Genomic DNA, 22,090 nt, shown 5'->3' on the forward strand with positions numbered 1-22,090 from the left:
GTGGGCCTGATAAAACGGACAGGGTGGAATGCCACCATATATACATAAGTAAATACCATCACGGGACCACGAGTGACAAGACCACAAGATGAGAATCCCAGTTAAGGTCAGGCGAGGTCGAGATCAGAAAAAGAAACACGAGTGACCCAAACACGGGCAGAGCGACGGAGCGAAAGGAAACCAAGAGGCGTCAAAGATGGTAAGAGTTCACCCAACCAAGAGATGCCACAGCACGGTGCCATACTTACAGCGACACCAACGCGCCGAACACAGTCACGTGACAGAATGGAAATACAAGAAGTAACCGTAGGGAGAGAGAGAGAAAGATAGAGAGAGAGAGAGAGACGTTAGGAGCGGGCACTGATACAGCACACTGCCACACCCACCACATGACAAACCAACGAACCCGAGTGCAGCCATCAGCACCACACCAGTTCAGATGGAGTGGAACAGTGGGAGGTTTTTTTTAACCCCCAAGTTTTTCCCTGAGAAGAAACGAAAATCTTCAGCAGCCCCCAAAAAGCAAATTCACAGGATAAAAAAAACAAAACCATCAACAACCCACATATGGGACGTCATGGCGACATGAACACATAAACACCTCTTCTTCTTCTTCTTCTTCCTCCTCTCTCGGCTGCTCTCGTTAGGAGTCATCTTGTTCCATCTCCTCCTGTCCTCGTCATCTTGTTCTGTCACCACCATCACCTTCATGTCCTCTCTCACCACATCCATAAACCTTCTCTTAGGCCTTCCTCTTCTCCTCTTCCCTGGCAGCTCTATCCTTAGAACCCTTCACCCAAAACCCCAGGCCTCTCTCCTCTGCACATGTCCAAACCAACGCCATCTCGCCTCTCAGACTTTGACTCCCAACCGTCCCACCTGAGCAGACCCCCGAATGTCCTTGTTTCTAATCCTGTCCATCCTCGTCACACCCAATGCCACTCTTAGCATTGTTAACTCTGCCACCTCCAGCTCTGTCTCCTGTGCCACCGTCTGCAGCTCATATAACATAGCTGGTCTCACTGCTGTCCTGTAGACCTTCACTGTCACTCTTGCTGATACCTGTCTGTCACAATTCACTCCTGACACTCTTCTCCACCCTGCCTGCGCACTCTTCTTCACCTCTCTTCCACACTCCTCCACCTTCACCAACTCTCCTCCCTGCATCCTCACCACTCCTCTGACGTCCCTCTCATGTGTTCTGTCTTGGTGGTCCTGCTGATCTTCATTCCTCTCCTCTCTACAGCAGATCTCCACCTCTCCAGGGTCTCCTCAGCCTGCAATATAAATGTATAGTGTGGCCTGCAGGGGGCATCTCACACCCCGAGCCCCCCCACCCAGGCTCTGCTCCAACATGACTGTTCACATCAGGCACCGCAGCAAATGTGAAAAATGAGCCTTTGGACACAACCCCAGGCCAGCTTCATCCTCCATCACTCCCAACTCCGACCCACCCGAGTAAGTAAGAGCCGCTGCTCTCATGTCAGACGTGCCATAAAACAAGGGAGTGTGCCCCTTGGTGGCAAAGCTGCCATCCAGAACTACAATTCCCACCCAGTCCTGCAGGTGTCCAAACTGGACCAATGCTAGAGGAGCACTGCCACCTACTGTACTGGGGGCACAGCAGTCCTCAGGTGGCAGGCTCCCAAAGTGCATCCATTTTCCAGGGACACGGGGAAGCTGAAGTCTTTCTCAGCAAGTAGGAACAAACCCTGGACAGGGTGCCAGTCCATCACAGGGCAACCACCCAGACACACACACACCAGCGGCAAATTGCACCGAATCTGCATGTCTTTAGATTGTGGGAGAACATGCAGACGCCGCCTTAGTCCGTGCAGGCTATCCGACCAGGAGATGTATTATGTATTTATTCAGTTGACATCTTTATCACATCTGAGATACAATTGGCTCCATTCCTTGTCATTGTTCCATTTTCAGGGTCTCACAGCGTTGGTAGCCTCAGGGTCTGAAGTCCAAAGCCTTACCCACCATGCCACACAGCTTCTATACAAGCCCCCTACTTCAGTATGTGCACCGTCCAGCCAGGTAAGGCCACATCCCAGTTGGAGTGCCATCCCATCCAGTATATTTAACGGCATTGCCCCCTTAGTGATATTTCAGCTTTTTCTGGTGCAGATGATGAACGGCAGGTGTTTTCCGCCTTTGCAAGTCCTCACAACTAACTGGGCTGACCCAGTGGGATGCCATTGCACTGTCCAGGTGTGCCACACAGTCCTGGCGCGCGTAGAAAGGCCAAAGGGGCTTCACAGTGCATTAGTTAAAGGGGGCACACTTCCTTTGGAGTTTTTAATTACAAAGAATGATTCGTCTGGGTTCCAGATAAAGACAGCTGGTTAGAAGATGTCATTAAAAGTGATTAAGACCTGACTATCCATCCATCCATTTTCCAACCCGCTGAATCCAAACACAGGGTCATGGGGGTCTGCTGGAGCCAATCCCAGCCAACACAGGGCACAAGGCAGGGTGCCAACCCACCGCAGGACACACACAAACACCAATTTAGAATCGCCAATCCACCTAACCTGCATGTCTTTGGACTGTGGGAGGAAACCGGAGTGCCCGGTGGAAACCCACGCAGACACGGGGAGAACATGCAAACTCCACGCGGGGAGGACCCGGGAAGCGAACCCAGGTCCCCAGGTCTCCCAACTGCGAGGCAGCTGCGCTACCCACTGCGCCACCGTGCCGCCTAAGACCTGACTAGAGCCGTTTCAGTGCTTAACATAACTAACAAATAACATTTCTGGAAGATACGGAAGACGTTCGAGATCCACTTCATCTTACAAACGACACGAAGCACCTTTATTCTCACCTGAAGCCAAACTCAACAGTTTATTTATTTTTAATTTCCTTTTTTTTAAGAACTTTCCCTCCATCCTTCATGCGCTTCCAGAATGCGAACGAGGCGTTGTGCGCAGGCGTGAATTGACGGCCTCAGCCGCCTGCGCCGCGCCCATGTGACTCAGCATATTCACACTTCCCGCCCACTTTGCTCGGCGTCACGACACGCCCACGTCCGGCGTCGTTAAATTGAGCTCGCTGGCGAGTCGTCACGACGTCACTGATTTCGCTCACAGGTAAGTGAAGTATCAGGTGAAGGTCAAAGGCGCGCTGCATGAATGTGTGATGGACAACGTTTAGAGGGACTTTAGGAAGTGACCGTGACGCGCTACTGCCATTGTCTGACAGGAGGTCGCAGTAGAAAACTGCAGCTGCCGTGCGGTTTGAGCTCGTTTTAATCAAGGACACTGGCATAGTGTTGTATGTCACGGTCACCAAAATGATAAAAGCCGTCATAGAGCAGGCAGACGAGGCAACTATACCTCCCGACTCCAGTGCGGCTTTGTGTTTGGGGCTGCAGTAGGCGTGGCGGGCGCTGGCTTCTCGTGAGTCCCGATGGCCGCCGGTGTGAACTGGACCTCCTCGGTGAATTCCCCGCGTTGTTTCGTTGCCTGCATTCATCTTGTTGCGTCAGTCTGGAAACGCGGTGACAGGCTTACTTACAGCTGGTAGTGACCTTCTGGGTGTGTCACACGTAGGCCTGCTCTCCGGATGGTGAGGGTGCGTGCCCCAGTCTAGAAAGGTGTACGTGCCAGACTGGCCCCGTAGTGAGGAAGGGAGGGAGTGTGTGTGCGCGCTTGGAGACCGGCGACCCCCGGAGTATGTAAGTGGCTTACAAAATGGTGCCCCTCTTTAGCGTCTTTTGTTATCGTCGCCAAAGACTGCAGGCTCGTTATTTCTGGAATAAAATAATAGGAAAGTGAAGCCTGAGGCCTTGAAGGAGAGAACTGAACTGAAATGAAGGGGCAGACTCGGAATGTACTTGGCTTTGCAAAACCCAACTTTGTGTAGGTGTTGTGGATTCGACTGGTGTGAGTATTTAGATTGAAGATCCTTTGTAATTTGAAAAATGGATGATCTTTCGGACGCGGAATTGGAACAAGGATTAAGTCCTATGGGGCCCAGTGTCCATGTCGTTTTTTGCTGACTTTAATAATTTTATTCATATAGCGCCACCCCCATGCTCTTTTCCTGTGACTTTATGCATTTAGGATCCTTTCATTCTTTGTTCATGAAGTGGGGAGACTTGGTTGTGTTATTGTAATCTGTTGGTGCCATGATTGTGTAAGTGAAGGCTAAATAAAATGTTGAGGATGTTGGCTGTCTGAGGACCACTTGCTTTCCTTCTTGCTGTTACTCCCTAGAGTTTTGGGAGATGCCTGACAGCTTCTCGGATTCCAGTGCCACTTGTGATGCTAAACCTTTTTTAAATTGAAGTTAGTTTTAATACGTTAAAGCAATTCTGAGTGACTCCATCTTGAAGGGTTTAGGTTTCTGACTACCTTTTTGACTTCCAGACCTGGCCTTGCATACTTTGGTTTGCCAGGACCGTTCTTACCAAGTTTATGTCAGTGACGTTAGGAGAGCAAAGCAGTTTGTGTTGGGGGTGTCACAAGGATTGATAATTTGGAGCCGAATCAATTCAAAAGTACCAAGAACATAGTATAATATGGTAGTACAGAGAAGTTCAAATGGGCGCATTACTTTGGAGGACACCGTTGTATGTGAAGACTTCACAGAAAATGGCCGAAACTGTGACAATGCAACATTAATACATCCTGAGAAAACTGTCTGAAAATGCTTTCTTTTTGAGGAGGGAGAATTTCAACATCTTTATTATCTCTATAATAAAGAAATCTTGGGATGAGATGCGACTTTTTGGAAGTCCTGCGAGACTGACTTTTCCCATGAGATTCTTTCAAGTCACGCCCTAATTACAACTATTTTCAAACAAGATCAGTCATCTGGTGCATTCTGGCACTTAACCTGGACAGACGCCGATCCATTAAAGGTCTGTCTTATGAACACACACAGTTACAAAGATCCAGTTTAGAATCCCCCATTCATCAAACAAATTAACGTGACAGTTGATCGGTTACATGGTAAATTGGTTAAATGCGTATCAATAGACTCTGCTGAAACAGTTGGTGGTGATGTTGCGGAAGATGAAAACCTGAACTTACAATATCACATAGAATATCTACAACCGTTCACACCATCTAGTCTTCCACCGGCCGAATTACTGTTGAAAGAAAGACAAATCGTAATGTTGTTGTGTAATTTATGTCTGAGTGATGGGCTATGGAATAGGACAAGATGAGGCACCACAGGAGATCTTGATATGCCATTCGTATTAAAACGTTTAGAGTTTCCTGATCGAATAGCTTTTGCTTTGACAATTAAAAATCACAGGGACAAACATTTGAAAAAGTCCATTTATTAGGGAGAAACGAAATTGACTCGTGGGCAGTTAGATGTTGCATTGTCACAATATAAGCCCAAATGCAGAATCAAAATTCAATGTGATCTTGATGAAGAGTTCATTCCAAATATTGTTTTTAACTGAAGTTTTACAGTAAAAGTGTAAGTTTAAAAAGTCTGTGTGTTAATTTCAAAGCCAAACAGAACAAAAACGTATAACACAATGAATACTCTAACGCAGCATGAAACATCATTTACTTTCAATGGTTAATTACTTGCTGTAATGTTACATATGCATTATTTTCACTATTTTACAATTCCCATGAAAATCTCTTTAAATTGTATATCCGGTTAACCAAACCGGGGGGGTTGGAGAGTGGAGCCCCCTAGTCACTATTAATTAAAAGGGCCGAGCGCACCCAGGCTTCCATTATTGCTGCTTATCACCCATTCTGGAGGGTGAGATTCATCACTTCTTGATCCTCTGCCCCACACAGCTCTGATAAAGAAACGGCAGCTTTGCCCAATCTGCTAATTGAAGGTCTAATTTGACGTCCGTTTGAGTGTCCATCCATCTTCTAACCAGCAATGGCACATACAGGGCTGTGGATTGTGGGAGGCGACTGCACCACCAGCACAGCTAACATCAAAATTGAGGCCAATTTCAAACAAAGTGGCCATTTGATGTGTGGAGCTGCTCCATTTGTTAAATCCACAATAAAACCTGGTGTGTCTGTGCCGTAAAGCTCAAAGCACGCATTTTGAAGTGTGACCGATACTGCGTTAACAGAAACGCGAGGCAGGGCAGTGCGACTCCAGTTGAGCATCTGCTGTCCTGGCCAGTTGTTTAGTTTTTAAAGGCAAACTGACGTTCACGAGAATCGCGTGTGACAAGCGTAGTGAAGACCCACCCAGCATATCGTATACGTATGTGAATGGCACGCTGGCGAGTGGAACGCAGTCTCTCTGTTAAATGAACGGACCACAAATAACTTCAGTGCATTAATTGTCTAACTTTGTCCGGTGAGTCCTCTGCAAACCGCACCACAAAGGCCGTTGGAACAGAATTGTCGATTTAATGGCTTAATGTAAAACTGACACGTCTGATTCTGCATGGAAAGCCTTGAGGTTGAGACAAATGCAGGAAAGGGACAGATGTGGACAGTTAAATCTTGTATTGGATTATTCACAGGTCTTTATTATTTTTTAAACCAGCTAATTGTTTCTCTTGTGACTGTAAGATTTAGATTTGCACAAACCTAACCGAGGGATTCTCAGACAAATGTAAATGTTGTTGTAAAACTGGCTTTAAAGAGTTTGTTTAAATTAAAATATGCTGAATTATCTTGGACGCCATGCCTGTGTGGGAGTCCTGGGTGCTCCGGGGTCCTCAAACAGTCCAAAGATGTGCAGGGTGGGTGAACTGGCATTGTGTGTCTTTGTCTGCCCCACGATGGACTGGCGGCCTGTCCAGGGTTTGTTCCTGCCCTATGCCAGCTGGGATTGGCTCCAGCGGACCCCCTGTGACCCTGTTCAGGTTGGACGATGACTGACTGAATTACCTTGGAATTATGTATTATGTTGAATATTTTTTTTCAGTAATGGGAGACAAAATGTCAGAATAAAATGAGAATAAGATCAGTCGAGTCGCCCGTGACGACGTCCTCCTTTATAAAACTTGGTGAAATCCCCCTGAAGATCATAAACCCCCCCTTAGTCGGCTATTACACTTGAAGGCTTCTCACTAATTCAATTCAGACTTTGGACTTTGAGTGCCAGCGCTGGTTTACTTCAGCCCTAGCTGGGCACCACCCTCTTGACGGGTGTTAAATTTGTTGTGGTTTGTATTTCTATTTTACATTCTATGACAGAAAGTGTTGTCCACTTGAATAATGGAGGTCCATTTAATTAAAAAGCCAGAGAGCGGGATTTCTGTTTTGCTGTGGTGTTGAGCGGGTATCGTGTGATGGTTTGTCATTTTATTTACTTATTCTTTGATTGAATTGAATTTGTCTTTTTCTAGAATAACTTGACACTTGAGTTGTTGTAAAACTTGTCAAAGTGATTGGAGTTCATCTTCTGTGAGTGCCACCCGAGACCACCGACTAACTGCACTTTACTGAATATGCAGCTCAGCTTCTCTGTCCTCGCCAGTGTGTTGGTGTAAAGAAACAAATCCTAATGCAGAATGTCGAGGAGCCCCACAAAGCCTTTAAACACAATCGGGGGTGGGGGGGGGGGAACACTAGCACAGAAGTGACTGCGTCCTGTTAAAGAAGTGAGGGTCACAAGCTTCACAGTTATTGAGCAGGCACAATACTTTGGTGAGGCCCAAACTGTCTCCTCAGGGGAGCCTGTTGGCATGAACATACCAAATGGGTACTCGGATAGGGTTTACATCTGGTGGGTACTTTAGCACCTCAAGCTGCACAGCTAGGAAAGAGGCGCCCACCATCTGCTTCCACTTGGTGCCACCTAGTGTGGCGTCAGACGTGCAGGTGGCCGGTTACAGTGTAGACAGCTGGTGCCCCTTCACCGCTGGCATGCACCACATGTGTCGTAACCCTGCCCAAGTTAATTTCCTGTGCCGTCCTCCCCCCAGGAGGATTCTGAAGTTCCTGATTTACCTGATGAGCCACTTGTAACATTGCCACAGGCAGTTGGCAGAGGATCTCAATGGCAGTTTGACTGCTGCTGCTGTCAAGGTCAGGGCTGTTTTGGGAGTACCTTGTGCCCGTCTCAGGTGGCCTACCAGAAGTCTGCCTCTTGTGCCACTCATTTTCATTTGTGTGTGTGTGTGTTTTTATTTCCAGTTTCAGAAGCTGCTTTCATCCGAGTTGGCAGTCATGGGGGCTCTCTCTAAGGAGTATGGCTTTGTGGTCCTGACTGGCACTGCCAGCTTTATCATGGTGATGCACCTGGCGTATAATGTCACCAAGGCACGCAAGAAGTACGCCATAGATGTGAGTGTCCATCTTCCATATGGAGCTTCTTTGTCAGGTGCTTTCTGATGTGCTGATTTATGTTCCTCCTTTCTTTTGAAGTATCCCAAAATGTACGCCGATGATGGCGAAGATGGGAACATGTTCAACTGCGTCCAGCGGGCCCACCAGAACACGTGAGTGCTCAACGCCTCGGAGGCTTTGTGGGAGCTGGTCAGCTTCTCTTCTGACTTGTCTGCATCTCCTTTGCAGGTTGGAGCTTTACCCAGCATTCCTCTTCTTCCTGTCGGTTGGTGGCATTCAGCACCCTGTGAGTAGCGTGCCTGTGTGGTGTAAGGGTGGGAGATGTGGTGATATTCTTACATGTTCTGTGCCACTTGTCTCTGCTTATCCAGGGCCTACCTGGCCCCCAGCCAGTGGGATGTGATGATGATACATCTGATAGCTTGACAGCGTTGGCAGAGAGACCTCCGTGTGGTGGCTCACTGAATTAGCAGTCACGGATGTGACCGAAGTGCCAAAGCTGCTGTCGGCATCCAGTGCAGGGGATTTAGTGGAGGTGGGAGGATTCAGTGATGTCTGATTGAGCTGTAGTGTGTGCCCCCTAGTGCAGCTCATTAACAGAAAAGCGTCAACTTGTTAGACTGTAGGATGTGGGCAGAAAACGGGCAGCTGAGTGGCACTGCTGTACATCCTGTTGGACGTGCCCTTATGGACTCGTCGATGGTGGGCTGCACTTCCTTCAGACAGCCATGCCTTGTACCCTTTATACTTTCACGTGGTGCTTTTATTTAGCAGAATCAGTTCAAACTACCTATTATAGTAGGACCACTCGACTAGCGGGTACCATGCTGAGTTTTAGCAGGAGTGGGTCTGTGAGCGGCCTGCTGGCGTGAAGCTGTGCACCTGCTGGTGACCTCTGCTAGTTGACCTAATGGCCCACCTTCACTTGGTGGCGTCTGCTGTGCTGTCTAGGATTGTGTGTGTGTGCCCACCCAGTATGACCTTCATGCCCTCTTCTACCAGTCGTATACAACATTCTCTCCAATGTTTTCATTCTAAGCGGATCAGCTAATCTGTGCCGGTACCTCGTTTTAAGACCGACTTTATTGGGTGTGTAGGTCGTCCGTGGAGTTCTGAGCCCCACCATACAATACCCCATCAATGGCATTTGTTTACCTGTGCTGCAGTACAGCTCCGGGGGGGTGCAGATGCACTGAAGTGACGATGGGGTGGGCGGTGACTCCCTGTGATCCTGAAGAATGTTTGAGTGGGACTTGGTCCTCTGACGTCAAACACGCTGCTTACTTTGTTGGCTTCTCTCCTTGAAGGTGGGAGTTGCCAGCTGGCCTGACATTTTAAGGGTAGAGGGTCTGAGATGGAGACCTACAGACAGACATACAAGGCATCCGGAAAGTATTCACAGCTTCATCACTGTTTCCACATTTTGTTATGTGTTAGCCTCATTCCAAAATGGATTCAATTCATTTTTTTCCTCAAAATTCTACACACAACACCCCATAATGACAACGTGAAAAAAGTTTACTTGATGTTTTTGCAAATTTATTCAAAATAAACAAACTGAGAAATCCCATGTACATAAGTATTCACAGCCTTTGCTCAATACTTTGTCGATGCACCTTTGGCAGCAATTCCAGCCTCAAGTCTTTTTGAATATGATGCCACAAGCTTGGCACACCTATCCTTGGCCAGTTTCGCCCATTCCTCTCTGCAGCACCTCTCAAGCTCCATCAGGTTGGATGGGAAGCGTTGGTGCACAGCCATTTTAAGATCACATCAGAGATGTTCAATCGGATTCAAGTCTGGGCTCTGGCTGGGCCACTCAAGGACATTCACAGAGTTGTTCTGAAGCCACTCCTTTGATATCTTGGCTGTGTGCTTAGGGTCGTTGTCCTGCTGAAAGATGAACTGTCGTCCCAGTCTGAGGTCAAGAGCGCTCTGGAGCAGGTTTTCATCCAGGACGTCTCTGTACATTGCTGCAGTCATCTTTCTCTTTATCCCGACTAGTCTCCCAGTCCCTGATGCTGAAAAACATCCCCACAGCATGATGCTGCCACCACCATGCTTCACTGTAGGGATGGTATTGGCCTGGTGATGAGCGGTGCCTGGTTTCCTCCAAAAGTGATGCCTGGCATTCACACCAAAGAGTTCAATCTTTGTCTCATCAGACCAGAGAGTTTTCTTTCTCATGGTCTGAGAGTCCTTCAGGTGCCTTTTGGCAAACTCCAGGTGGGCTGCCATGTGCCTTTTACTAAGGAGTGGCTTCCGTCTGGCCACTCTACCATACAGGCCTGATTGGTGGATTGCTGCAGAGATGGTTGTCCTTCTGGAAGGTTCTCCTCCCTCCACAGAGGACCTCTGGAGCTCTGACAGAGTGACTATCGGGTTCTTGGTCACCTCCCTGACTAAGGCCCTTCTCCCCTGATCACTCAGTTTAGATGGCCGGCCAGCTCTAGGAAGAGTCCTGGTGGTTTTGAACTTCTTCCACTTACGGATGATGGAGGCCACTGTGCTCATTGGGACCTTCAAAGCAGCAGAAATTTTTCTGTAACCTTCCCCAGATTTGTGCCTGAAGACAATCCTGTCTTGGAGGTCTACAGACAATTCCTTTGACTTCATGCTTGGTTTGTGCTCTGACATGAACTGTCAACTGTGGGACCTTCTATAGACAACTGAATTTACCACAGGTGGACTCCAATGAAGCTGCAGAAACATCTCAAGAATGATCAGGGGAAAAAGGATGGACCTGAGCTCAATCTGGAGCTTCATGGCAAAGGCTGTGAATACTTGTGCTTTCTCAATATTTTTTTTATTTTTAATTTGCAAAAACCTCAAACTTTTTTCATGTTGTCATTATGGGGTGTTGTGTGTAGAATTCTGAGGAGAAAAAGAATTTAATCCATTTTGGAATAAGGCTGTAATTTAACAAAATGTGGAAAAAGTGATGTGCTGGGAATACTTTCTGGATGCACTGTAGGTGTAGATTGATGGAAAGGCAGAGGTGCTAATCTTCTATATAAATGTCTAAGGCTAGAGATCAGCACTGGTAATCGGAAGGTTGCCAGTTTGAATCCCATAAATGCCAATAGGGACTCTGCTCTGTTGGGCCCTTGAGCAAGGAAGGCCTTTAACCTGCAACTGCTGAGCGCTTGGAGTAGTGAGTAAAGCGCAATATAAATGCAAAGAATTATTTTTTATTTTTTTTTGTGTTGAGGTGTGTGTGTACCCCCTTATTAGGGGCACTCGACTAGGGCCACCTCTTGCTCTTAAGACCCCCTCAGTTCTTTGGAGATGTTTGAAACATTCCCTTGAGGCTCTGCTCCATGTTGACCCGACTCCATCCCTCCACTTCTGCCGCACATTCCTGCTGGGAGTCTCCCATTCTACGACTTCCCAAAGGTGCGCTGTTGGATTCGGCTGCAGTGCCTGGGAAGGCCACTGATGAATACGGAACTTGTTGTCGTGTTCATGAAACTAGGCTGAGGTGACGTGGTGTGTTGTCATGCTGGAATTCAGTGTTAGAGCAAAGTTGCCAGCCACATGCATCCCTTCAGGGTTACAAGTCACCCATTTCTAATAGGCTGTGGCATTGAAGCAATGATTGGCATCAACCAGCACAAAGTGTGTGTGCCAAGAAAACGGGAACAAAACTACCAGTGTAGAATTTTGACACCAGGCAGGTTTTATCAGATTCATGCTGTTGGCCCCAAATTGGGACCCTTCCCGTCTGTGGGCTTCAGCAGACAGAGATTTGTCAGGTTTTGTGAGCCAGCACAGAGTGCAGCCGAAGCTGACTGGAGTGGAGCCCACTGTGTGATTCTGCTGCTGCTGTGCATTGTGGGATGCGACTCTGCACACCACAGTCCTACTGAGTGGTTACTGGTCTGAGTTCCTGTCATCTTACCGCCTTTGCTTGAACCAGTCTGGCCATTGTCCCCTGATTCTGAGTAAGCTCTCTTGAGAGACCACTGCATGTTACAGAAATACTCAAACCAGCCAGCTGAAGACCCCGAGATCAGATGCTGGTGTTTGATGTGAACATCAACTGCAGGACTGTGTGTCTCGGTCGTGCTGCTGCCAGCTGATTGGCCAGTGAGATCATTGCATTGACAAGCAGGTGTACCAGTGGGCTAATAATTTACTGTGTGTGTGTGAGATAACCCACAACATTAAAAGCACCTGCCTAATGCAGCACAAGTGCCCCTCATGTTGCCCCGTCAAGGCCTGGTGCCAGATACCACAGGCGATGTTGGCAGCAGTGGTCCAATCAGTGGAGGCCCCCCTGATGCTTGATTTGAATGGATGCCAAGTCAACACCTTGAGCTCTTTGTCGTGATCCTCAAACCTAACTTTTTTGCAGGGTGCATCATGCCATCGGGGAATACCACTGCCATGTTGGGGTGGACATGGTCTGCCAATCTTTAGGTGGTTGGTTTGTGTCAAAGTAATGCCCACATGAATGCCACAGAGCATGTTGCCCAGAGTATTTGACCTGGTGCCTCTGCCAGCTTGCTGCCATCTGTTCCCCCAGATAAACTACACACACACATCTGTGTGATGAAAGGGGTCCGCATGGGCAGTCTGAGTGGTCTGCGGTGCCCCCCGTGTGTGGAGATGCCTTTCTCATTTGTTTTTCAGCACTCTGTGCCCCAGCACCTCTTCTGTGGTGTCGGACCAGCAGGGCCAGTCTAGTGGGAGACCACCCAGATAAAAGGGAGCCAATACTTGATTTTAGTTTTGTATTTTTTCAGTTCATTACGTGATGCCTGTATGAAGTGTCGAGTACGGTTAACAATTTCCTAAAATGTCATTGTTTGCTATCAATGTAATTTGGGGGGGGTCACCTTTTTAAAAACTGGCAGGACAGGTAGGTGTGGTGGCATCGGGCACATGTGGTGCCAGCAAGGCCAACAGAGTTGTGAGTTTGAGTGCTTGTGGTGCTGATCCTTAAACATGACGTCACTTTGGGCTGCCACTAAACACCAAAGGGCCCATGAGAATGGCAGCTTGGGTGGTTGGTCAGTTTAAGGAGGTGGTTGCCACTCATTCTTACGACACCAAGTAGAACTTCACTGAACACGCTTTTGTATTTTGGCTTACACGGCAGTTGGACTAGTCGACTGTTCACCAGAAGTGCTTTGCCAAGTGCCTGCCACCTGTTGGTCTCTTTGCCCCTACTGTCACTATGGTGACCGATGACCTTTGCCTCTCTTGTCACCCTAGCGTGTCGCCAGTGCCCTGGGTCTGACGTGGGTTGTTAGCCGGGAGATCTACGCTTATGGATACTATACGGGCGGTGAGTACGTCACTGGGGGGCAGCTGTCGATCCCTGTGTGGGGGGTGGCCTTGTAAACGTGTTTTTTTTTTTTTTTTTTTTTTTTGTGTGTGCAGAGCCCCGCAAGAGAACAAGAGGCGCCTTTGGGTTTTTGCCACTCCTGGGCCTGATGGGTCTTTCAGTCTCCTTTGCTGTGAAGCATCTTGGCTGGAAACATTGCTGCTAAGCTGGAGGCCCCGGGTAGCGCCACGGTGACACTGGGAACTTGGCTTACACTCCTGATGCCATAGAAGGAGCTGGCATTGTCCGGCTTGGGTGACCACTGACCCCTCAATCCCCACAAGGTGCACCTGAGGTGTCTGCTGTGCAGGAGGTCTGCTGAGGACCCAAGCACCTTGATGCCAGCTCTTCGAGCACACGACGTTTTTATATGCCAACTGAAATTTTTTTTTGTATACCAGCTGGAAAATAAAATGTTCAAGCCTTATTTTTTGTGTGTGTGTGTTTGCTGCCACACACTTGGCATTGGACCTTCACCATCCACTTTGTTAGCAGTGAGTTGTAAAGAATTTGCCCAAACTGTAAATGGGCTTATCGTTTAAGATGTCTGCTGCCCACCCCACAATGTCCAGACCCCCGAATACGTCTCTTTATCACAATACCAGAGGGTCACGAGTTCAGACACACACAGACCTACACTTTTCATACTTGGTGACGTCGCCTTCATCAGGTGTCTTATGGTAAGTTACTGGAGTTTTGGCCTATTGCTGCAGACAGGACTGGTGTAACTGGGACAGGCTGGTAAGCCTCCTTCCTCACACCCATTTTCTCAGGGCTTTAGGGGTCTGCTTGGGGTCCTTGTCCATTTGGAAGAGCCTTTCTTGACTGAGCTTTCAGCTTCCTTGGTTGAGCTCTTGATGTTGCTGCAGTGTCTCCCATCACTGTCCTTCCTCATGATGCCATCTCTCTTGTGAAGCTCGCCAGTCCCTCCTGCTGCCCCCACTACATGATGCCCCCCATGTCTGGTGGGTGAGATGGTGTTCTTTGGTTTACAGGCCTCGCCCTTGTTCTTCCACATGTGCAGATGGTGATTATGGATTCCTCAGACCAGAGGATGTTCCTTCAGAAGGTCCACTCTTTGTCCCTATGTGCCATTGCACAAGGCTGGCATCTTTAGAGCAGACGTGGAGTGGTGGCTGTGAGGTTAGGGATCTGTGCTGGCAATCGGAAGATGGTTGCTGGTTCGAATCCCATAAACGCCAAAAGTGACGCTACTTCATTGGGCCCTTAACCTGTAATGGCTCCGTCCCGAGGATGACGTTAATCTTCATCCAGCCCTCAAACATGCAGGGAAAAACCTGGGGGTTTGTGGCAGAATAGGCCACCATATTTTAAAAAAAAAACACTGGTTCCAAGTGTGGTGCTGTGGTGTCACCTGAGGCTGCGCTCGCATCCTAATCTGGGGTCCTGAGTTGGTTTGTCATGTGGTGGGTGCAGCACAGACTCCTAACCTCTCGAGCAGGGGGCTTCTTCCTGTCAGGTGATGTCAGACTCCTAGCTACTCGCCTACCTCAGTCCTCCATCTTCACAAAGCCCTCTGCTGCTGTTCTGAGGTTGATTGTCACTTTTGTGACAGTCCGTTCATCTCTAGGTGACACAATGCATCTCCTCCTGACTGCTGTGACAGCTGGGTGGTCCCCTGGTGTTTGTACAGATGAATGTGGCCCCTTCAGACATTTGGGAATTGTTGCCAAGGATGAACCTGACTTGTGAAGGTCCACATTTGGGTTTTTAGGTCCTGGCTTATTTCTTTTGTGTGTCAAGTAAAGTGGCAGCGAGTTGGACGGTGGGCCTTAACGCCCGTCCACATGTTGACTCCAGTTAGGCTAGCAGGAGTCAATTATCTTGGTGCCTGAAGCCTTCACATCACTTTCTAGAATTTTCCAAGCCCAGATAACAAAAGTGTGTGTCAGCTTGTGACCCAGTCAATAAGAGGTGACAATCGGTGGAGAAAATGACTTTGGCCCACACAGTGTAGACCCCTCATACGATAAACCTAAGTTAAGAGTTTGTGGGGGGCTTCGAAGGGGACTTTGAAAGAATTCACCTGACGTGTATGGAAATGGCAGACTTAACTCTGTGTGTGTGTGTGTGTGTGTGTGTGTGTGTGGGGGGACCTCTAAGGAGAGGACCCCTGGTGGTTGCTGGCCTGTCCCTGTTCCATCTTTGTTTCCTTTTGATTTCTCACAGCATGGCCTTCCTGTTTGAAAGCAAACCAGTACAGTCCACTGGAGCCTTACATCCTGGTGTAGACCACCTACAGGTGACACTTGGGGATGGTGACATTGAGAGACTGCTCAAGTGATGACACTCTGCATCTTTTTAATGATTAAGCTCTGAATGTAATCCTGCAGTGACACAAAGCCTTAACCCCAGCCAGCCTGGCACCTTCATGGCACCCTGAGGTGCTGCAGGCCAGCATGGGTGACCTTAAGGACCTCAGCCTGTTGTCAGGGTCAACACAAACTTTAACTAAACTTAGAATGTCATTTAAGCATCCCCAGGGCACAACCCAGAATGACTGATGTCACCAAGTGTCCCGTCCCACATGTCAATAATTTTGACCAAAAATATTCATAAATTGCTGAGCTAGCCTTGGATGTAAAATCACTGCAGCCACCTTAAAATGTGGATGTCACAGTCTGCAGCATAGGACTGCACCCCCTAAAAACATCACTGCTGCGGCCCCTTTAGTTTTAGAAATCCCATCAGGACTTCAATGGAGGTCACCTGTTTCCATCGGTTGGATCGGAGGGTCTGACCTCCACACTGAAGGCACAAGAACACGAAAAGCACAAGTCAGGGGATGGAGACAAGAAAAATGTCCGAGTCACTGAATATCCAGTGAAGAAACAGAGAAGAGTGTGAGCACAACGAGTGAGGAAGGCCACCAGGAGGACCATGAAGGAGTGACGGGCTACAGGGGCTCCCACTGGACAGACAACAACTGTGTCACCCAGGCTGCTTCACAGGAGACTAACGAGGACAACACACGTGGGACAGAAGTCCACTGGGAGGAGGTCATGTGGTCGAGCGTCGTGGCTCTCCGACTCAACAGCACGTCACACACACACAGCGCCAGGCCCTCAGGACACCTGGAAGGCCTGTGAGGGGCAAATCCTGGAGGAAAACCTGTTGGGGTCTGCAGGGAACCAAACAGAAAGACACAACGACACTGGGAGCCCTGGAGTGGCCACATCAGAGTCCAACACAATGGAGAATTCCTGGCTGGGCTTGACGAATGGTGGACCACCATGACACCCGAGAAAGCGAGGAGGACAGGGAAACGGCAGAGTGGACAGACTCGGGGCCAGCGTGTACTTAACAGTGACCTGAAGGGGTGGATGCTCACTGCATGTGACGTACCTGGCAGAGGTCTGCCTTCACGCCGACGTCAAGCGCGTCTTTCTCTGGTGATCTGCTGTCAAGTGGCTGGCGGCTCAATGTGGCGTAACAAGAAAACGTGGAAACGACCAAGGGGGCGAATACACTTTACAGGCAGGCGCCGTGCCACTTCAGGTGGGCCAGTGTGTGGCGCTCTGTGCTGCCCGTTTTCACAGAGAGTTTCCAGAACTGACGACTTCCACTCGATTGGGTTGAGTTTTCTTTTAATGGTTAGTTTGTTAAATAAAAAGTTAAAACAAGTGCATGAGGCGTAAGACCAAGAAGAAGCAGCAGCAGCGGTGGCATCACAGAGGCCGGGACACACACACACACACACACGCACACACACGCAGTCGGCTTGTGATCCACCGGCCCACCGTCACTCATGGAGACTCGCTGGAGTCGCTTGGTTCAGCACTTTAAATGAAGCCACAGACCACCTGAGCCCCCAGCTGACTGGCACGTTGGCACTCGTCTTCTCAGCTCACCTCCTGCACTTTTGTTTTGTGGCAGCAGACTCCACACCCCATGATGCCCCGACTACTCTTCTGACCACCGGATGGCGCTCTGGCTCCGTCTCTGATTAGTCCTTCACTACAGAGACATGTGACCCAAGGGCCGGAGGTCACTTCTTCAGAAGCTGCAGCCGTTCTGCCGGCACAGTTATAAAATAGGCCTTCTGCTCCTCGGAGTAGCGCTCCTCCACAGCTATGATGTCCCTGTAGCTCCAGTCCTTCCAGGAGAAGTTGAAACGCTCCAGCAACTCGATCCTCTTCTCACGTGACGGCACACAATCTGGGGGATCCTTGGGGAGCATTTCTGGGAGCGTCACATCTGGAAACACGAGCAGGGCTCGGACTGCAAACCAGCCCCCGTAACGGGGATGAATGCACACGCCAAACATCTTCTGCAAGAACAAGGAAACGTCAGCATTAGTGGGGCGGCCATGACGGGGCCATCACAAATCCACAAGGACACCCGGCAAAGGAGGCCACATCTGAGGCGCACCCGAGGTGACACGAATGACACAGACGAGGACAACCGTGAGGCCAACCTTCTCTCCCCAGGGGTCACTGGTGACATCTCTCCTCTGATAGTAGTAGGCAGCTCCAGCCACATGGGCAGCACTTTGTGCCAGGAATTTGGGCTTCCGGCTTGGGAGGACCTCATAGTCGTACATGACGTCCACTCTCTGGCCAGGGAACTCCTTCAACAGAAAAGACAAGAGAGAGGAGCGCATGACACAGAGAACCAGGGCACAGAGCAACTTGGCCACTGCTGAGGTGGCGTTAAACCAATGGGGGGCAACGGAGGTACAGATGAGCTGAAGCCTTCTGGGAGGGCACAGCTGTGGGGGTGTGAAGCTTTGTTGCTCTTTCTAACTCCACGCCTGTCCTCACCTGACGTTTGTGCCGTTTGTGCGAGTGTCAGACGTCAGGTCCTGCGACTCACGAGGACACGCACTCTTACAAGTGTCTGAAATGTCCCGGGTACCAAACTGGTCTCCCACGCTATTGGCATGAATTAGTGGCGGATTTTTAAAAAGGTTAAAAACAACCGAGTGTGCCTGAGAGGAGCTCCACACTCCAGAAACCGACCATGTGACGCATCTGCACCCCAAAAAGTGCCCTGTCCAGTGAAAAGGAGGAGCTGCTCATGTGACCCGAGGGAAACAAACCCACTCACCTCTCTGACGGCCCAAGTGACGTGATGGGCCACACACTGGTCAATGGGGTCTCTGACATTCTCCAAATCCAAGTTCTTCAGGAAAGGCTGGAAGGCCCTCTCAAACATCCCTGGGCTACTGAGAACCACAAGCGCCAAGGTGTCCTCTGGGTAGGAGAGGCTGAAATCGGCCGAGACGACCGCATTGTACCAGCTGATCTTTAGGAGTTCAAAAGAAAGACAAATTCAACGAGTTAACACTGCAGACCCCTCATTACCAACAGACTCCTCAAAGCAGCAGCGTCTTGAGGGGGACGTGCGATTAGTGAGCCCCTGACTGTGCCAAGTAACATGCAGCCAAGCAGCTCTGTGCCCCATCTTGGAAAGGCACCAGGGACCCGGGCAAAAAAGACGGATGGAAAGTGCCAAGTAGGGGAGGAGGAGGTTAGGAGCAGGCGCTGATACGGTGCATCACCGCACCCACCACATGACAAACCAACTCAGGATCCTAGATTAGGACCCGAGTGAGGAGGGCCAATCAAAAATGAAAGGCAACCGCAGCAGACGGAACACGAGCACGACGGCTCATGGGTGGGCTGAACACACGCAGCACAGCGCTCTGCCCGCAGTCTGAAGAGAAGATGGCCGCTCGCTGCAGGATCGCCCCGTTGTTGACCAACTTTGGGCCACTGCTGTCAGATGGGGGGCTCAGACTGGCGGCTCAGCTCAGGGTACTCTGGCTTCTCCAAGTCCTGAGCTCAGACACCAATAAGAAGTGACTGCATCACGTTCATCTCGGCTAGAATGGGGGGCTGGCTCGAGGGATTTGTAGGTGCGTTTGCGTGTAATGCATGAAGTGCTGATTGTGAAAGCCCCCCTCTGTCTGTCTGTCTGCCCCTGCGGACCCACTTTGTTTGCCGCACTTATTCTTCACACAAATCTGTCGAGTTACGTTCAGGTATCTCACACAGATTGCGCTGTATGAAGTGTAACAAGTTCAGAAGAGAAGAGAGAGAGAGAGTATGCGCTGATGCCCACCTGGACTGGGACCCGACTGGATTGCCAATCCTGCCACCTACCCCCAAGCAGGGCCGGCCTTAGGCCACTGCAACCTATGCGGCCGCAGTGGGCCCCGCACTTTCATAGGCCCCGCGCTAATTCTAGGTGTAAATTATTCAATTAAACCATTATGACTTATAATCATGTATAGGTCAGCGTGTTTATTCTGTTTTTATGTTTTTAGGGTGTTTTTTATCTATTACGTCGTTGTTTCAAGTGATTACGACAAGTAAATAAAATTGAAAAAAAATTGTAGCTGCTCGGGTGCTTTATCTCTAAACTCGTCATTTAGGGGAACTTGGGGTTAGATGAAACAGACACCGTTCTTAACCTTATGATGGCTCAGCTCAGTGAAACCAATCAAATAGGAGGAGCTATTTATGGAGATGATGTTATCGATTTTTTGGATGAATAGTTTGAAATTTACCGGCAGTGGTTTAAATTTTCTCTTTTCTGCCAGACGAAGATTTTTTCACCGGTGAGTAAAGCTTGTTCCTCAGAAACAAGCGTTGTATAAAATTCGAAGATCCTGTACATTGATAACCCACCCTTTGTTAACAGTCAGCCATAGAATCATCGGCACGTCAACTTGTATCTTTATACAATTTGTTTTATGAATAGTCTCTCATTTCAAATGTTTAAGATAGTTTTACAAAATAAAATAATGTGATTCGTCTACCCAAACGATTGTTTCATCTTACCCGTAGTAGGGGTAAGATAAAAAAAATTTTTTTTCACAAACACTTGCTCAAAACGTACCGATTCATCCCTAAGCGACAAGCGCATGCATATGCAGATCATTAACAATAATTTGACTGAAAATTACTGGCAAAAAGCAAAAAATGTGGATTTGACAAGGAATTTTAAAAAGTGGTTCATCTTACCTCAAGTTCCCCTAAATTGGTAGACTTAAGGTATTTTTTTAAATTTTATTTACTCGTAATCAAATGCAAACGTGACATAATCAAATGCAAATTGTCGTTCAAACGTTAAATCACGTAATCAAATGCAATAACGACGTAATAATTCAGTAAATACTTTATTTTGTTCATTTTTCATTTTTTTCACTGTGGCATCTGGTGAAAGAAGCTTCTCGCGCCTCAAACTAATCAAGAATTACTTGAGGTCAACAATTCACGAAGATAGATTGAACAATTTGGCAATTCTTGCTATTGAGCGTGATCTATGTAGGAAACAAAATTTTGATGATATACTGTATGACTTCGCTACACGCAAGGCTCGTAAAGTAAAGTTAATTTGATCGTGATTTTGTACTTAGTAAAGAATGAATAAAATGCAAAGACGAATTTATTTTCTAATACAAAATCTTAATTTTCACTTATTATCCTTATCCCTACCCCGACTGGGCCCCGCGCAATCCGTTTCGCATAGGGCCCCGCAATTGTTAGGGCCGGTCCTGCCCCCAAGTCATCCCTGTAAATTGGAGGACCTGCTTGCAGATTAACGTCATACAGGTTAAGGGCACTGCCCGATGGAGTAGAGTCACTTCTGGCCCTAACCTCAGTGCCACCACTCTAACCCTAACCTCTAACTGAGAAGCGCTGCTGAATTTGTGACTTTCTCGTCCATCTTAAAACAGAGAAATGTCCTGCGTGACTTTTACTAGGCGTGCCTTTCCAGTTTCACTTTGACCCGGAGGGCGTTGCTTCCTTAATCTCATAGATTTTGCTATTTTTCTTCTTTTACTTGTTTGACTGCCGCTCGGATGCCCAGTGAAAGTCAGTCAAATGCCAGGCAGAGTGTGGGCACAAAGAGCTCACACAGCAGTGCCCTCTCCTGGTGAATTAGCGAAGTTAGTCATTAGATTAGAAAACAAGACAATCGCTTCTCTAGAAATAAATGGAAGGGCAAAGCAATTGTGTAAGCATAAATGAGACTGAACTGACTGACTGGATACGATCAGCAGATTATTATTTAGAAAGAAACGACGTGATGGCCCTACGGCTGAACGCTGTTTAAACCCATTAACAACACAGCTGCCCGAAGTGACATAAACACAGGATGGGTTCAGAAATGGACAGGGGAGATAGGAGGTGGGGGGCTTCAGTGGCTTAAGACGGCCATAGCCCCCACTACTCTATAGAAGATAACTTCTTCACATACTGTATGGTGATCCATAACTCATAAAACATACATTTTTTTTAACAAAAAGTCAACATATAATATAAAATCCTACGTTATGCACTCTTCATACCTTCAAGGGGTAGATTTCGAATCCTAAAGACGACAAACTCCGGCGCAGCCTCTCCTCGCAGCCTCCTCCGGTCAACTCCATGTGGAGGTGAAGGTAAAGGCAGGTATGCTCCTGCTCAGCACTCTGCGCATGCTCCCCCTACAGCGCGCGCATGCGTACAAACACACGCGTGACTCGACCTGGTGG

General features: G+C 48.5%; 2 protein-coding genes across 3 annotated transcripts in view; one reads left to right on the plus strand and one right to left on the minus strand.

Annotated features, from left to right (window-relative positions):
* Positions 1-22,045, minus strand: part of mmachc (metabolism of cobalamin associated C) — a 139,289-nt gene extending 117,244 nt beyond the window's left edge. Inside the window, exons 1-4 of one of the 2 annotated variants that reach the window (XM_051933266.1) lie at positions 21,905-22,045; positions 18,652-18,849; positions 18,020-18,172; positions 17,577-17,872 (exon numbers count right to left, since the gene is read on the minus strand). In XM_051933266.1, the coding sequence (XP_051789226.1) occupies positions 17,591-17,872; positions 18,020-18,172; positions 18,652-18,849; positions 21,905-21,985 (714 nt within the window). In that variant the 5' untranslated portion in view covers positions 21,986-22,045 and the 3' untranslated portion in view covers positions 17,577-17,590. Of the gene's footprint in view, positions 1-17,425; positions 17,873-18,019; positions 18,173-18,651; positions 18,850-21,904 lie in introns of those variants that run through there. The other variant, XM_051933265.1, reaches the window with a different exon arrangement.
* LOC127529493 (microsomal glutathione S-transferase 3-like) lies at positions 3,036-14,008 on the plus strand. The gene is made up of 6 exons (XM_051933269.1): positions 3,036-3,098; positions 8,097-8,246; positions 8,328-8,401; positions 8,478-8,535; positions 13,470-13,542; positions 13,638-14,008. Exons 2-6 carry the CDS (start codon positions 8,130-8,132, stop codon positions 13,745-13,747), a joined length of 432 nt encoding a protein of 143 aa, XP_051789229.1. The 5' UTR covers positions 3,036-3,098; positions 8,097-8,129; the 3' UTR covers positions 13,748-14,008.
* Positions 22,046-22,090: the final 45 nt, after the last annotated feature.

Source organism: Erpetoichthys calabaricus, chromosome 10, assembly GCF_900747795.2.
Source record: "Erpetoichthys calabaricus chromosome 10, fErpCal1.3, whole genome shotgun sequence".
NCBI lineage: Eukaryota > Metazoa > Chordata > Cladistia > Polypteriformes > Polypteridae > Erpetoichthys > Erpetoichthys calabaricus.

What these genes read in the sequence shown, in the direction of transcription:
- LOC127529493 (XM_051933269.1), top strand. Translation starts at nt 8,130, where the DNA reads ATGGGGGCTCTCTCTAAGGAGTATGGCTTTGTGGTCCTGACTGGCACT. An exon ending in GCAAGAAGTACGCCATAGAT is followed by an intron (nt 8,247 to 8,327) that starts GTGAGTGTCCAT and finishes TTTCTTTTGAAG; the next exon opens with TATCCCAAAATGTACGCCGA. An exon ending in TTATGGATACTATACGGGCG is followed by an intron (nt 13,543 to 13,637) that starts GTGAGTACGTCA and finishes TTGTGTGTGCAG; the next exon opens with AGCCCCGCAAGAGAACAAGA.